Source organism: Trachurus trachurus, assembly GCF_905171665.1.
Source record: "Trachurus trachurus genome assembly, chromosome: 6".
NCBI lineage: Eukaryota > Metazoa > Chordata > Actinopteri > Carangiformes > Carangidae > Trachurus > Trachurus trachurus.
The window spans coordinates 30,484,914-30,500,553 of NC_139897.1; the positions used below are offsets into that span (position 1 = coordinate 30,484,914).

Below are 15,640 nucleotides of genomic sequence, written 5' to 3' on the forward strand. Positions count from 1 at the left end.
AGTTTCACTACAGCTGAGTGAAAATCTGACAGTTCATAGATGCTGTTGTATTAAATAGTTGAACAGCAGTGAGATCGATGATGAAATAAACACATTAACTCCTCCACACACCTGCAGCAGCGGGAAGGCCACGCCCTCTTCGTACGCCTCTTCACCATCGGCTCCACCTTCGAACACCGACCGAGACGTCACGGCAACGACCACCGCACGATCAGCATCTTTCTGCAGAAGAAACACAGGACATGAGTTATATACGTATAGTGATAGGAAATGTAAATCATATTATTGGATATTGATTATTGAGTCATTCGATAATGTGACAGTGAAGGTGAAATGAGCATCAGTACAGTTTCATCTTGTCTTGACCTACAAAAACACATCAAATATGTTGATATGTTTTTTTTTATTATTGTGTGTCGATAAAAACAAGTTTCTTATGTGCTGCTAATATTTTTGTTTCAATATCATCAGATAAATGTGGTGAAGTCAAGACTTTTAGGATTAATTGTAGTAGGGTATAAAGTACCAGAAATTGAAAATACAGAACTAAGATGGACATTAATTTTTGATTTATTTATTTGTTTTATTCACTGAAAAAAGAAAATAAAAAGAGTTTAACCAGAGACCTTCTATTTGGTTTGACACAAAAAAAATAATGCAACTTCTGAATGAAAGGGGGCAGAAAAGCAAACTGACCTTTTAGACATCATTATAAAACATTGTAACTTCTGTTTTCTAAATCAAAAAGATCTTAAAATATAATTCTGCCTCGTTTTCTCTCAGTCTTTGCAGAAACTGACCTGAATTTCAGCCTCTTATTCATCGATCCGGATCTCCACTAGAAAACGTGCAAGTTCACATCCTACGTCACTAATCTGCGACAGAAGTGTCACAGGTAAATAAATGATTATGGGTGTTTAGAAATAATTAGGTCCCGCTCGTCAAATCGGCGTACATTATATAATCTATGCATTTATATTTGAATATTTTAATCACTTTCTAATCTCTCCCGGTCTGATGGAACTTGTGCAAGATGAATCAGTTTGGATTTTAGTGCAACGTGTGGCTGCATGGATTTTATTTCTGTGCCGAATTGAACATAAGTCACTCACGTCTCAAACTATGAGCTTCAATTGATGTTTGCTTCAAAAAGAAACATTATTATACTTAAAATAATGATTATTTAAACGGAGTCTGGTGCACAACTCTGATAAACAGCCTCACTCCTCTGGTTTCTGTCGGAGCTCTTCTGCAGATGTGTGAAATTCAGATCTCTAGTTGTGTTTGTGGGTGTGAGACAGCCCATAATAACCTGCCTCAGCCCCAGGTGAGTCTCTCTTAACTTACCTGCTTCACGTCCGTGTTCTGCACCGTGGAAACCATGTCAGCTGCGGCGCCTTCACGGCCTCGACAGGTTAAAGTTTCTTTATCTTTACCTGTTCACGGACACAACGACCCCGTCACCACAGCAACAACAGCAGCAGCAGCAGCAACTGTCTGTCAAAGTTCCCCCAGAAACACTCAACTCTTTAGATTCTCTGCAAGTCATCCAAACAACACTTTTATAAACTTCTGCAATGACCAAAGCTTAACGGATGCTTGGAGACACTTAAACCCAGGAATACTTAAATTCTCATGGTTCAACTCCAAATATAAATCCAGAATTGACCACTGGTTAATTGCAACCCACTTGCTATGCTATGATATCAGCTCTGATATATCAATCTGCTGCTCCACTTACTGATCATAGTGTTATCTATCTATATGTGAAACCTAACAACAGTAGAACTTGTTCAAACAAATATTGGAAATTTAACTCTAGCCTAATCAAAAATAATGATTATTGTCAAAAGATGAAATCACTAATTACTGAAATTGTAAACTTGGAAGAACTAACAACACCTGTTAAAAAATGGGAATTCCTTAAATATAAAATACGCCAATTTTCCATTTCATTCAGTAAAAAAATTTAAAAAGAATTTGAGAAAAAGGAACTAGACATTATCAAACAATTAAATGTTTACTGCAATAAACTCAACCCTACTGAAGAAGATAAACAGAAAATACTAATTCTTCAACCTAAATTGGATGAAATGTATATTCAAAGAGCACAAGGGGCTTTCATTAGATCGAGAGCTAAATGGATAGAGGAGGGGGAAAAAAATTCAGCATATTTTTGTGGTCTTGAAAAATGGAGACAAAAGAAAAATAGCATCAGTTCCTTGATAGTAAATGATATAGAAATCACAGAACCAAAATTAATCTCCTCAGAAATCCTCAAATTCTATAAACAGCTTTATAGCTCTAAATTCTCGAATGAAGACTGCCATACATTCTTAAAGGATATAGAAAAATATATTCCCAAAGTTGAAGATATCTTTAAACAAACATGTGATAGTCAAATAACAATTACTGAACTGGACAAGGTAATTGGCCGCCTGTCTCTTAACAAGGCACCAGGTTCGGACGGACTCACAGGAGATTTTTATAGACATTTCTGGGAAGATATTAAAAAACTACTGCATCAAGTATTCCTTGAAATATTTGAAACTTGTATACTTCCACCCACAATGAGACATGGGCTAATCATCTCAATTCCTAAACCTGGCAAGGACCCCAGATTCATAGAAAACAGAAGGCCTATTACTCTTAGAAATTCTGATTATAAATTACTCACGTATATCTTCACCACTCGTCTTCAGACAGGAATCTCAGAGCTTATTGCAGAAACACAGTCTGGTTTCTTAAAGGGAAGATCAATCCACAATAATATAAGGCTGGTAATGGACATTATTGAATATAGAAATCAAATAGAACATGATGGTTTTCTTCTCTTTTTAGATTTCTATAAAGCGTTCGATTCCATAGAGCACCCATTTATCTTCCAAGTTCTTGAACATTTAGGTTTCGGAGTCAAATTTAGGAATTTAGTTAGTGGATTATATCAGAACATCAACAGCTGTGTCATGCTACCTTGTGGAGCCACCCCCAGTTTTAATGTTAATGTGGGAATTCCACAAGGTTGTCCCATTTCACCATATTTGTTTATATTAGTCACAGAAATGTTAGCAATTTACATTAAAAATTGTACTGAAATTAAAAATTTAAATGTCTTAGGTACCGATATTGTCATCAGCCAACTTGCGGATGACACAACGATATTTGTACAAGACAGACACCAAATTCCAATAACAATAGAAAAAATAAAAAAATTCTCCAAAGCTTCAGGGTTAACATTGAACTTAAATAAATGTGAACTATTTGCAATTCATGATACAACTCTAAAAGACATCTGTAACATCCCAATCAAATCAGAAATTAAATACCTCGGAGTACACCTTACAAAAGACCAAAAACAAAGTCAATACTTGAATGTAGAAAAAAAAATAAAAGAAAGTAAAGCCAAGTTTAATTTATGGCTCCAAAGAGACCTCTCAATACTTGGCCGAATTTACCTTACCAAGATGGAATGTCTATCAAGATGCATTTACCCAGCCTACTCTAATGCCATTTCAAATAAATTAATCAAGTCTATTAACCAAATTAATATGAATTTTATTTGGAGGAACAAGCCACACTATATGAAAAAAAGTAATATGGTTAAAGAAATTAAAGATGGTGGTTTAAAAGTTATTGATTTTGATTGCCTCAATGGAACCTTAAAAATCAATTGGTTGAAATCTTGGATCAAACATAGCAACTCATTTTGGTACTGTGTTCCCAATTCCCTGTTCAATAAGATCGGAGGTTTAAAATGTCTTCTCATGGCAGACTTCAACATCAATAAATTGCCTATATCATTGTCAGAGTTTCATAAACAAATTCTATTATATTGGAAAATGTTATATGTGCATAACTTTTCACCCCACACTACTATGCTTTGGAATAATAGATATGTTTTATACCGAAATAAATCATTATTCTATCAGGAATGGTATGAGAGGAATATATGGTCTGTGGTTGACTTAATGGATACCAATGGTAATCTCCTAGATTATCAACAATTTTGCACTAAACATAAATTCAACCCATCCAAAACAGACTTTATTAAATTACAAAAAGCACTTCCTCATGGATTTGTATTTCTAACAAAAAATATATTGGCCCACCAACCTATAATACCACAACTGGGCCCATTGTCAGTACAGGGGATTTTAATCCTAGACAAAAAATGTAACAATAATTTTATAAGGAACTGCCTCACGGAAACACTGTTCCCCGGCAGACAAAACAAAAATAATATCCTACATAAATTTGATAATAAATCAATCGATAAACTAAGAACAATGTACCTAAAATTTCCTATACCCCCCAAAACGAAAGAAACACACTTTAAAATTATGAACAACATTTATCCTTCTAAAGAATTACTTAGACTACGCTTTAATATCGATGACAATTTATGCACATTTTGTGAAAATGACATTGAAACCACGGACCATATCTTCTTCTCATGTGATATAATACAAACCTTCTGGATTGACATCCACAATTGGATCAAACAAAAAATAGTATTATTTCCAGCTGCTATCTCTCGTGATGATGTCACTTTCGGTATGATCTTACAAAACAAATATGATGAACTCTGTTGCAATTTAATTCTTTGTCTAGCTAAATTTTTCATCCACAAGAATAGAGTTATGAAGTCATCCCCAAAATGTATTGTCTTCATGAATGAATTTAAATTGTACATGAAATCACTAAAACTTGTAACAGAAATAAAGGCACAAAAACTATATGATAATTTAAAGAATTTTCCCACTGAAATGAATAACTAAAATTGATTTGAATCCCCCTTATGAAATCAATGTTTATTTTATTTTATATTTAATTTATTTTTTGACTATTTATTTTGAGATGTTTATTTTAATTTTATTTCAACTGCTCTAAATGTATTCTGTTGAAGCACTAATGTGTATGTTCCTATTGTGAATTAACTTGCACTAATGTTGAATGATGTTCATCTGGCATTCCCTTGACACTTATGGTATATGCACTATGAAAAATGCCAGTGTTGTTTATTTTTGTACTTTTTCAATAAAAATTTGAAAAAAAAAAAAAAAAAAAAAATAGTTCACTTCCGCTTTTCTGACGTGTGTGACGTAGCCTACCGCTTAATGCTGCGTTCAAGACAACTCGGAACTGGGAACCCTGTCCCGACCTCCTACTTGAAAACGTGAAATTGAACGCCACCACGCCACCTCATGTCGGAGCTTCATCCATCCACTCGGGGAAAAAAATCTAGCCCGTTTTCTCCGAGAATCAGTTGTCTTCTTTACAAAAATAAACAGTTGGAGATATTTTGGACATTAGAGAATCATCACAACAAGAAAAAAAGTGTTTGTTTGTGTGGCGGGGAGAGCTAGGCGCTCTGCGATCGGATTGTAATGTCTTTCCAGGATGTTCCACAGTTAGGCTATCTGAGGTGAGTGACTACATGCAAAAACACAAAGTTTATACTGTTTATAGACTATTGTACACACTGAACAGGGCTCCAGACTAACTTTTTTGACTAGGAGCACAGTGGCCCCTAACTTAAAATCTTAGGAGCGCAAGCAGAAAATTTAGGGGTCCACACCGAAATCGACTTGCAAAGTAAATTTTCACATTTCCTCTAATTTTCACTGTATTACTGATAAATACTGCATAAATGCAGAAACTATAATGTTTTAAATTCACATTTTATTGTGAAACAGTTTAAATATTGAAAATATAAAGTTAATGTTTAGGCTACACTGACCAATAACAGAACAAGTAGACACACTACTTGTGGTAATTAAACTCATCTTAGAATCCTTGGGGGATAAGGTGCCTGTGTAGGCCAGCCCTCGTTGGCCTCCTTGTCTGTTGATCCTGACTGATAATTATGTAACATTACGACACATGAAGCAAATACTTGGAACTACTTGTGCTTTTGAAATCCCTCCGCCCAGCAGCCAAAACGACTCGTACCTGCTGTCACCTGCTACAGTCAGACGTGCCAAATAAAAAACATGAGTTCATGTTTATTTTATATTTTATTGTGTCAGCTTGAAACCATACAACCGTGTTGTGTCGTCAAACAGGAATATGCACGGCCAATCAAATCCCAAACAATCCATGAACCAATCAATGATCACTAATAAACGAAAATGAAGTCCTGAGTGTTAATTGGCTCCAGTTTCCAAGAAACAGCATTTAGGTAATAATTATAGAAATATATAATAAAAAACAATCAGTCTCAAAGTCAAGATAAATTTAAATCTACAAACGTTATGAACTCAGCGTCATGGTAACAGAAAAAAATCATTAGCTGGTAGGATTAGTAGCTGATGGTTTTTGTGCTGCAGGAAATGCACATTACATATAAAACTGATTCAAATTGTTTTATTTGATTCAGTAAAACCACAAAGAAAAATTAATCGCATGTAATTCATTCTGTTCAGCATCTCTACAGCATTATATTTGTTTCCAGTTGTGTTTATTGTTGTGTCTGTTTACCTGTGACCAGCTCACAAACAGCCTGTAAAGTTGAACATGAACAGTGAATTTGTTTAAAATGTGTTTTTCTCCTCAGTGACGCTGGCGGCTCAGAGACTTTTAGCTTGGTGATATTAGGCCTCGTCCTTCATCAGCAGCTGAGTAAAAGTCACCGTGGTTTTTGTTCTGTAATAATCAACGCTTCCATCTTTAAAGGAAGAGGAAGAAGTTTACAAGAATCACTGAGAAGAGTTTTTAAAAAATCAACTGATTTAATCCATGAATGTGAAAACGTGAGTGAGAGACAGAGACAGACATGTAGAGACTGAACTGTCTGTTCAACAGTGAGAAGGTTTCTGTGACAGGAGGAGACTCTGATTCACTCAACACAGAGTCACTGAGGAACCAGACCTGTAGAGTCTAAACCCAGGATACAGAGGTTGAGTGAAGGTGGTGTTGAAGGTGTAGAGGTGGATCAGTGAGTCAGAGGAGACTCTGTAGAAGGACAGAGAGCCAGCAGGACAGTCCACATACACTGCTACTCTGTTAGAGACAGAGGAGGAGGAGGAGGAGGAGGAGGAGGAGATGTCTGTCTGTTTGCCATTGTGCCAGACGGAGTAACGACCATCAGAGCAGACCAGACTCCAGGACTGATCGTTCCATCCAAACCAACAGTCTCCTCTGTCTCCTTTCCTGCTGATTCCTCTGTAACTCACTGATATATCAACGTTTCCTCTCCTCTCGACCTCCCAGTAACAGCGACCAGTCAGACCAGTTGAACACAGCAGCTGAGGATACCGGTCAAATCTGTCTGGATGATCAGGATATGACTGACGCTCCCCCACATTTGTCGCCTTCCTGTTGTTGTCAGACAGTTTGATGTTTCTGTTCACTGTGTTTGTGTCGATTGTGAGTCGACAGGAATCTGATGGAGAGAACAAGACACAGCTGCAGTTATTGATCATGTGATCAGTTATTGACAGTTTGATGAAGACTCATGACGTCAGTGATGTGACAGTGTGAAGATGGTTGAATGTGCTGCTCAAAGTAAAAACACACTTACACTTCCCCGGACCGAATGTGACTCCAGCAGGCTGCACCCTGAAAGGAGGAGGGGGGTCAGAGCAGCACGTTCTCTGTCAGCATGCACACATGGACATTACATGGCTCTCACACACACACTGTTTTTTTTATGAACAACTGTTTTTATTGGCATCATTTTCATATATCAAGGTCAAATATTATCAACAGTACAAACATTTTAACAAAACCCTCCCTCCCCCCGGCGGCAAACCCTTCCCTCCCCCCTCCCCTCTCGGTCTGGTGTCTTACTGTCTTACTTTAATCAGACCTGAGCAGGTCCGTTACAACCGAAGCAGCTCTCTTCCATGAGTCCAGTGTAGAGCTTTTAGCTTTGTTCACCCGTGCTGTAGAAAGTTCTAACATGACCACATCCTGAAAGTATTCCAGCCATTTCCTAGCATGTAGACTGTGAGGAGGTAGCCAACGTTGTACTATTAGCTTTTTGGCAGCCGTCAAACCAGCCAGCCAAATTTTGCGTTGTTTCTCATTCAGCCCCAACTGTGAGTCATCATTGAGCAAGAGGATAGTCGGCTCCAGAGGTACAGGTTTATCAATCATATTAGACAAAGTCACTGTTACCTACACACACACTGTTTTATCACTGTGTTCACATGGAGGCTGGTATGTATGGATGAACACTGAGCACAGAGAAGAAGGAGCTGGAGTCTTTATCTAGTGATGATACAGAGCAGGAGGAGACGAGGAGGAAACACTTCATCATGTGTTTTCTCCATGTGATGTCACTGCAGTGTGAGACACACACTTTCACTCTCTGACTCTCAAGCTGCAAAACACACGTCACAGTAAATAAGATGAAGACACAACAGGTGGAGCTCACCAGCCCAGATATCCCACAATATACCAAGAAAGGCACAGGAGAAGACATGTTTGTTAGAGCTCAGTGAAACAGTGAGTTTAGTGAGAAACACTGAGTGTGAACACAACTTGTGTTTGTTTGAAGAAAACTCCCCAGGAAGCTGAAGAATGAGGCTGTGAGCAGGTTTCCACAGGAGCCACAGCAGCAGTGAGTGGATGAAGGAGCTCTAATAGAAACCATCTGATCACAGTGACAGGACGGATCAGGATCTCATGATCAATGACTCTGTTCTTCTCTGCTCTTCACACAGATCAGCTGCAACACACTGACTCACTGAGATCAGTCACATCATGTGGAACAAAGCAGCCGTCCTCAGGACCAGTCCTGAGCTCCATCAAACCTGTCCACACATTTTTACTGGACTTGAAGTCAGAGTCCAGAGGAAGCAGAGAAACTGTAGAGCAGAGAGAACCAGGCTCAGCTCAGAGCACATGGACTCAGGAAGTGAAGCTCCAGCTGCTGGAGACTTTCATTAAGGAGCCACTTTGTGGCTTCATCTGATCTGGAGTCAGACGTGTTTGAGCAGCACACACAAAACAGCTGTTTGATCACACACACATTCAGCCACAAACACTGATTATTACACTGTTCACTACACTCACTCTCTTCTGATTGACAGCTCCAGGCCTCTGGACAGTGATGACATCTGGATGTCACACTTGTGATTTACTGTCTCCTCAACACAACAACAGATCTCATCAGGACAAGATCAGGATCTCAGAGAGACTGAGCTGATTATTGATCATCAATATCTGACCAGACAGAGAGGGTTGCAGACTCTGGAAAAACGGTTCTATCAGGCCACATTTTGAAAATACAAAGTCAAAAGTCCCAGCCCCTTTCCTCAGACTTCTCTCTGAAGCCACGCCTTCACCTTTACGCGTACCTGGGTGAAGACTCTGATCGGTTTCAGCTTAACATACACACACACACACGCCTACATCCACCACACACTCAAACAGCTCTGTCCACCGTGTGGTCACACACTCGACCCCTGATCTGCTCTACAACCACTGCATCATGCCACACCGCGACGGTACTAATCGCTCCTAATTAACTCATTGAGTGCCGCGCTCCTTTCCAAAGTTTTAGTCAAGTGTACCGGCAATTTAGACCATTTTTGACGATTTTTGTAGAGCCATAGTGTATTCTATATTATTGCCACCAACACATACTGTGGCCCATTTGAAAGGTGAAACTTTATGCTTCAAATGGCCACAAACCGTTTGTTTCTACGTGCCTCCGTTCCTGAGAAAAGTCAAGCTAAACATGGCTGGGTTTCACCAAAATCCCTGCTTTTTTTTCTAGGAAAGGAGATACAGCGTCTTTTATGAAAGGTGCTCTGTTTGTGTCTGTCGCTCTTCTGACACTTGCATTTCTGGATCAAAGGGCTCGTGTAGATGCACCGTGCCGTGTCACAGCCTCTCGCCGCGGAACGTGATGGTCTCTCGGCCACAGCGGCTCGGGAACACCGGTCCCACCGGTGGTCGCGGTCCTTCTGTGGTACGGGTCGGTGCCGGTGGTCTGCTTTGGCCCAGAGACCATCAGATTTTACCGCGGGAGGACCTTGGGGAGGACACGGTGTTGCTCGAGATGAAGACCGGGACTGTCGGCTGAGAGCTTCCTGTTTCTGCTCCGAGCTGCTGGAGCCTCGCAGGTGAGAACAGAGCAGCTGCTGCATCCACATGCAGAACTCCGTTTGCAAAAGCTGAGTTATGATAAAAACTTCCAGATCATGAGCTGTCATGAGTTTTTGATCGTCATCTATTTCAGTTCTGCTCGTCGTAGAGTCCCCAAATTTACACATCAGGTGTGTTAAAGTGTCTATTTTCATAATTTAAAAAAAAGCAAAAAACGTAAAATCTTGCTTTTGGCACTCAACGCATGGGAACAAAAAATGAGAAATTACGTGGTTGGCACTCAATGAGTTAATAATACGGCAGGAAATATCAATAACAACGTAGGCTTACCTTTGAAAACGGCCCGCAAACTATCAATAGACCCTCGTTTTCCTTCTCCCAGTATTATTCCTTTTCTCTTAGTGTTTCTAATGTCCTTTTGTTTTTCCTGCTTTCCTCCTGACGTGCGCCCAGTTGCGTAACCTGATGATTGATGTCTGTCAATCACTTTCCTCCTCTTTTCTTTTTTTTCTCGGGTTAAAATGCCCGAGAGAGAGCACAACTAAAATGTGATATTATTCGCAGCTTATTTACAGATTTTAATAAAGGAGGAGACAGCTGTCTGTCTGCTGCTCCAGCACCGCAGCACCTGTAGACGTCTGTCTGTCCGCATGTCTCGTCCTTTCCTTGTCCGTGGTCGTGGTGCTGAAATAACGCGGAGCAATTTGCTCTCATTACTTTTGTTGCCAATTTAAATTCAGAATATTGTTAAAGCCTGTAGTTTTTGATTGTGTTAAGATTCCTATTCATGTCTGAAAATTTTGCTTTTTGATGAAAACCAACTTCAGTCCTGAGTTTTTCTGCTAAGTCCTGGTTTCTTTCCCTGATAGTGATTTTAACACTGTGCGTACCTGGGATGTATAGATAGTGCGTTTACTGCGTCCTTTCAGGGTTTAAAGCATCAGCGACACATGGGCACATAGCTGGCAAATAATTTTATGTTTAACAGGGTAGGGCCTCATATGAAATATTGAAACGGGCCCCCAGATGTCTAAGGCCGCCACTGAGTGAGAGAGACGGCAGCTTGATTGGGCGTAGGCAGAACCAGACATGAAGGCATCTGATTGGTTTTTCCTTTTCGGAGCAAAAAGCATGGATTGGTCAGAGTTTTGTCAGTCCTGCAGCTGCCACAGAGGTCTGATTGTTTTTGTTTTGTTCCTTTTTCTGAATAGATAATGTATTGACTACTCTCATGATAGAAGGACCATTTCACCCAGTATAACAAAAAGTGTTTCTGAACATGATTACCAACCATAACTTTAAACCAGCAGCAGCTGAAATGTTTCCTCATCAACTCTTTAATAAAGTCTGATCAAAACATCTTGAGAGATTCAGAGCACAGCTGCCAACATCTGGTTTCATCATTGAGATCTCTTCTACTGAATATGACACAGTGAGTCATGATGAGACACAGAAGTCATGAGGAGAAACTCCTGATCCCAGTAGTTCATCACTGTGACTGATGGAAGCTGCACAGCTCATGTTTGAAACACTCAGAGATTTTGGCTTCAGTATAAACTGGGTTGGGACGAGTCAGACTGTGACAGAGGACGTCAGTGGAGTGGGCGGAGCTTCACTGTGGCCTACACCACCTCTGGATATGGTCTGAGTGATCAGATCTGATGTTATTAATGCATCAATCACCTGAGACAGATGTTAATACCAGGTGTGACCAGGTGTGAACGGGGCCATAGAAAATGTTCCAGCTCCTCCTCCTCTATCAGACAGTGTGTGTGGCTGCAGCAGCCTCTCCATACCTGAGAGAGTCCAGTCTCCAGTCTGGATCCTCCAGTCCAGCAGACAGCAGCTTCACTCCTGAGGCTCCTGGATGATTGTAGCTCAGGTCCAGCTCTCTCAGATGGGAGGGGTTGGAGCTCAGAGCTGAGACCAGAGAAGCACAGCCTTCCTCTGTGACCAGACATCCTGACAGACTGAACACACACAACAACACACAGGAAACCACTGTCAACACCTGGAGGTGTGTTCAAGTATCATCAGATTAACAGCTTGATGGATCCTCACCTGAGAGTCTCCAGTCTACAGTGTGGACTCTCCAGTCCACCAGACAGCAACTTCACTCCTGAGTCCTTCAGTTCGTTGTGACTCAGGTCCAGGTGTCTCAGACTAGAGGACTGGGAGCTGAGGACTGAGGACAGAGCTTCACAGCTTCTCTCTGAGAGGTTACAGCTGCTCAGTCTGAAGAGATGATCATGAGGAATTAAAGAAGAAAGGAATTTATTTTCTGTCCTGTTGAAAAGACAGAAGTGTTTTTGATTAATAAATCCAACTATCTCTCTACACTTACAGAGCTTTGTTGGAGGCTTTGACCACTGGCAGCAGCCTCAGAAGAGCCTCCTCTGAAGCAGCGTATTTCTTCAGGTCAAACTCATCCAGATCTTCTTCTGATGACAGTAAGATGAAGACCAGAGCCGACCACTGACCAGGAGACAGTTTATCTGTGGAGAGACGTCCTGATCTCAGGGACTCTTGGATCTCCTCCACTAGAGAACGATCATTCAGTTCATTCAGACAGTGGAACAGGTTGATGCTTTTCTCTGCAGAGGGAGTCTCTTCAATCTTCCTCTTGATGTACTGGACTGTTTTCTGATTGGACCGTGCGTCACTTCCTGTCTTTGTCATCAGACCTCGTAGAAGAGTCTGATTGGTCTCCAGTGAAAGACCCAGGAGGAAGCGGAGGAACAAGTCCAGATGTCCATTTGGACTCTGTAAGGCCTCGTCCACAGCGCTCTGGTAGAAAGGTGTAGATGTGTCTCTGAACACTTGAGACCACCGAGATGTTGTTTGTTGTTGTGACATCAGGTTGAGTCCAGAGTTGATGAAGGTCAGATGGACATGAAGAGCAGCCAGAAACTCCTGAACACTCAGATGGACGAAGCAGAACACCTTGTCCTGGTACAGGCCTCTCTCCTCTTTAAAGATCTGTGTGAACACTCCTGAGTACAATGAGGCTGCTCTGATATCGATGCCACACTCTGTCAGGTCTGATTCATAGAAGATCAGGTTTCCTTTCTGCAGCTGCTCAAAAGCCAGTTTTCCCAGAGACCCAATCATCTTCCTGCTTTCTGGACTCCAGTGTGGATCTGTCTCAGCTCCTCCATCATACTTGACCTTCTTCAGTTTTAGATAAACCACAAGGAAGTGGATGTACATCTCAGTCAGGGTCTTGGGCAGCTCTCCTCTCCTTCTGGTCTTCAACAGCTCCTCCAGAACTGTAGCAGTGATCCAGCAGAAGACTGGGATGTGGCACATGATGTGGAGGCTTCGTGATGTCTTGATGTGGGAGATGATCTCTCTGGCCTGCTCCTCAGCTCTGAACCTCTTCCTGAAGTACTCCTCCTTCTGTGGGTCAGTGAACCCTCTGACCTCTGTCACCATGTCAACACACTCAGGAGGGATCTGATTGGCTGCTGCAGGTCGTGTGGTTATCCAGAGGCGAGCAGAGGGAAGCAGTTTCCCTCTGATGAGGTTGGTCAGCAGCACGTCCACTGAGGTGGACTCTGTCACATCAGTCAGGATCTCAGTGTTGTGGAAGTCCAGAGGAAGTCGACACTCGTCCAGACCGTCAAAGATGAAGACGACCTGGAACTGATCAAAGCTGCAGATTCCTGCTTCTTTGGTTTCAGAGAAGAAGTGATGAACAAGTTCCACCAAGCTGAACTTTTCCTCTTTCAGCACATTCAGCTCTTTGAAGGTGAAGGGAAATGTGAAGTGTATTTTCTGGTTGTCTTTGTCTTCAGCCCGGTCCAGAGTGAACTTCTGTGTTAAGACTGTTTTCCCAATGCCAGCCACTCCCTTTGTCATCACTGTTCTGATTGGTCTGTCTCTTCCTGGTGGGGATTTAAAGATGTCTTCTTGTCTGATTGTTGTTTCTGGTCTGTCTGGTTTACTTGAAGCTGTTTCAATCTGTCTGATCTCATGTTCATCATTGACCCCTCCAGCCCCTCCCTCTGTGATGTAGAGCTCTGTGTAGATCTGGTTCAGAAGGGTTTGGTTTCCTGCTTTAGAGATCCCCTCAAACACACACTGGAACTTCTTCTTCAGGGCAGATTTGAGTTTACGACGACAAACTGCAGCAAAATGTTCTGAATGAAAACACAGGAAATCAGACCAATAAGAAAATATAACATGTAATTCCTCTAAATAACGACTTTATGAACATGTTTCCCTCCAGGTGTTGATGTCAGGGAACGTCTCATTTGTTCATCATGTTGAATCTTTACAGAAATCCTCTTACTGCTCTGCAGATGCTCAGCCAGCTCCTCCTGCTTCCTGCTCCTCAGGAGCTTCACTGTGATCTTCTCTAACGCCTCTCTGATGTTCCTCTGCTCTTCATCCTCACCGTCCACCACCTCCTCATCCTCCCTCTGACTCCCTGAGCATTCTGGGTAATCTGGACTCAGAAACTTGTGGATCTTCTTCAGCTCGTTCTTCACAAAAGTGACCATGTTCTCCTCCAGCAGCTGGAACAGAAACTCTATGAGTGACAGCATCAAACTAAAACCTGACAGACTGACAATCCACTGGTGTCAAAGTGCAGCATGGAGATGATGGTGAACACAACAGATGTAACAGCAGCTGTTGGACATGTACCCACCATAAACATGGAGTCCAGGTGTGTTTGATGCTGCTGGGCAGACTGACCACTGGGAACCTCTGAGCTCTCCTGCTCCACTCTGTGGAGGAATCAGTGTCAAGTGAACATCAGAGCAGAGAGATAATACAAGATGGACTTTATATGTCCCCTGAGGACGTTCACCACAGACAGAGACACTTTGATTTCAGACCTGGTCCAACAACATGTCGTACAAACTGGTTCATTTCTACAATAACCTGAGTCTGACTGTCAGTTACAGCTTACATCTGATCAGCTGATCCACATCCTCCTTTAAAGTTAATGACCCTTCCTATTGACCCGTCGCTCTTTAAAGACAGACAGCTGGGTTCAGGAGAGTCTGGTCTCTGCTGCTGGATCCTGAAACAACAACACAACTGATGTTAAATAGTTTAGATACATGGAACATGAATACAGAAACGTTTTGCAGTTTTATGCAACCTGGCTGAATATTTGTCAGCTTTCTGCAGACCCTGGATGACGATAACAGAATGAGTTTTACCGCAGATAATGTGTTATTTGCATTTCAGTGCCCCAATCACTCACACTATATGGCTATAAGCAACTCTTGAATGGACCTAAATATCGTCCAAAGTGACACCAAAGTTACATGGGTGAGTAAATGACCTTATTTTATGGCAGAAATAAGGTCCAAGTTGTAAAAAATGGTACTTGTCCTTTAACATGTGGATGTTCAGGTAGGGACAATGTGTATCTGAGTTATAACTGAATTTATGGAGAATCATTGAAATTTGACTCCACAGGAAGAACGTTCAACAGAGACTCGAAAGCTTTGAAATTTAGTTTAGTCTTACATCTGATCAGCTGATCCACGTCCTCCTTTAAATTCAATGAGCCTTCCTATTGACCGGTCACTCTTTAAAGACAGACAGCTGGGTTCAGGAGAGT

General features: G+C 41.3%; 1 protein-coding gene and 1 pseudogene across 2 annotated transcripts in view; one reads left to right on the forward strand and one right to left on the reverse strand.

Annotated features, from left to right (window-relative positions):
- Positions 1-1,494, reverse strand: part of LOC310987221 (cytosolic 5'-nucleotidase 1A-like) — a gene marked incomplete at its 3' end in the record, with an annotated part of 10,487 nt that extends 8,993 nt beyond the window's left edge. Inside the window, exons 1-2 of the mRNA XM_083973411.1 lie at positions 1,348-1,494; positions 112-222 (exon numbers count right to left, since the gene is read on the reverse strand). Of these exons, the coding sequence (XP_083829537.1) occupies positions 112-222; positions 1,348-1,383 (147 nt within the window). The 5' untranslated portion in view covers positions 1,384-1,494. The remainder of the gene's footprint in view (positions 1-111; positions 223-1,347) is intronic.
- Positions 1-15,640, forward strand: part of LOC310987928 — a 198,261-nt pseudogene that overhangs the window by 117,190 nt on the left and 65,431 nt on the right. The gene's annotated exons all lie outside the window — the stretch shown is intronic.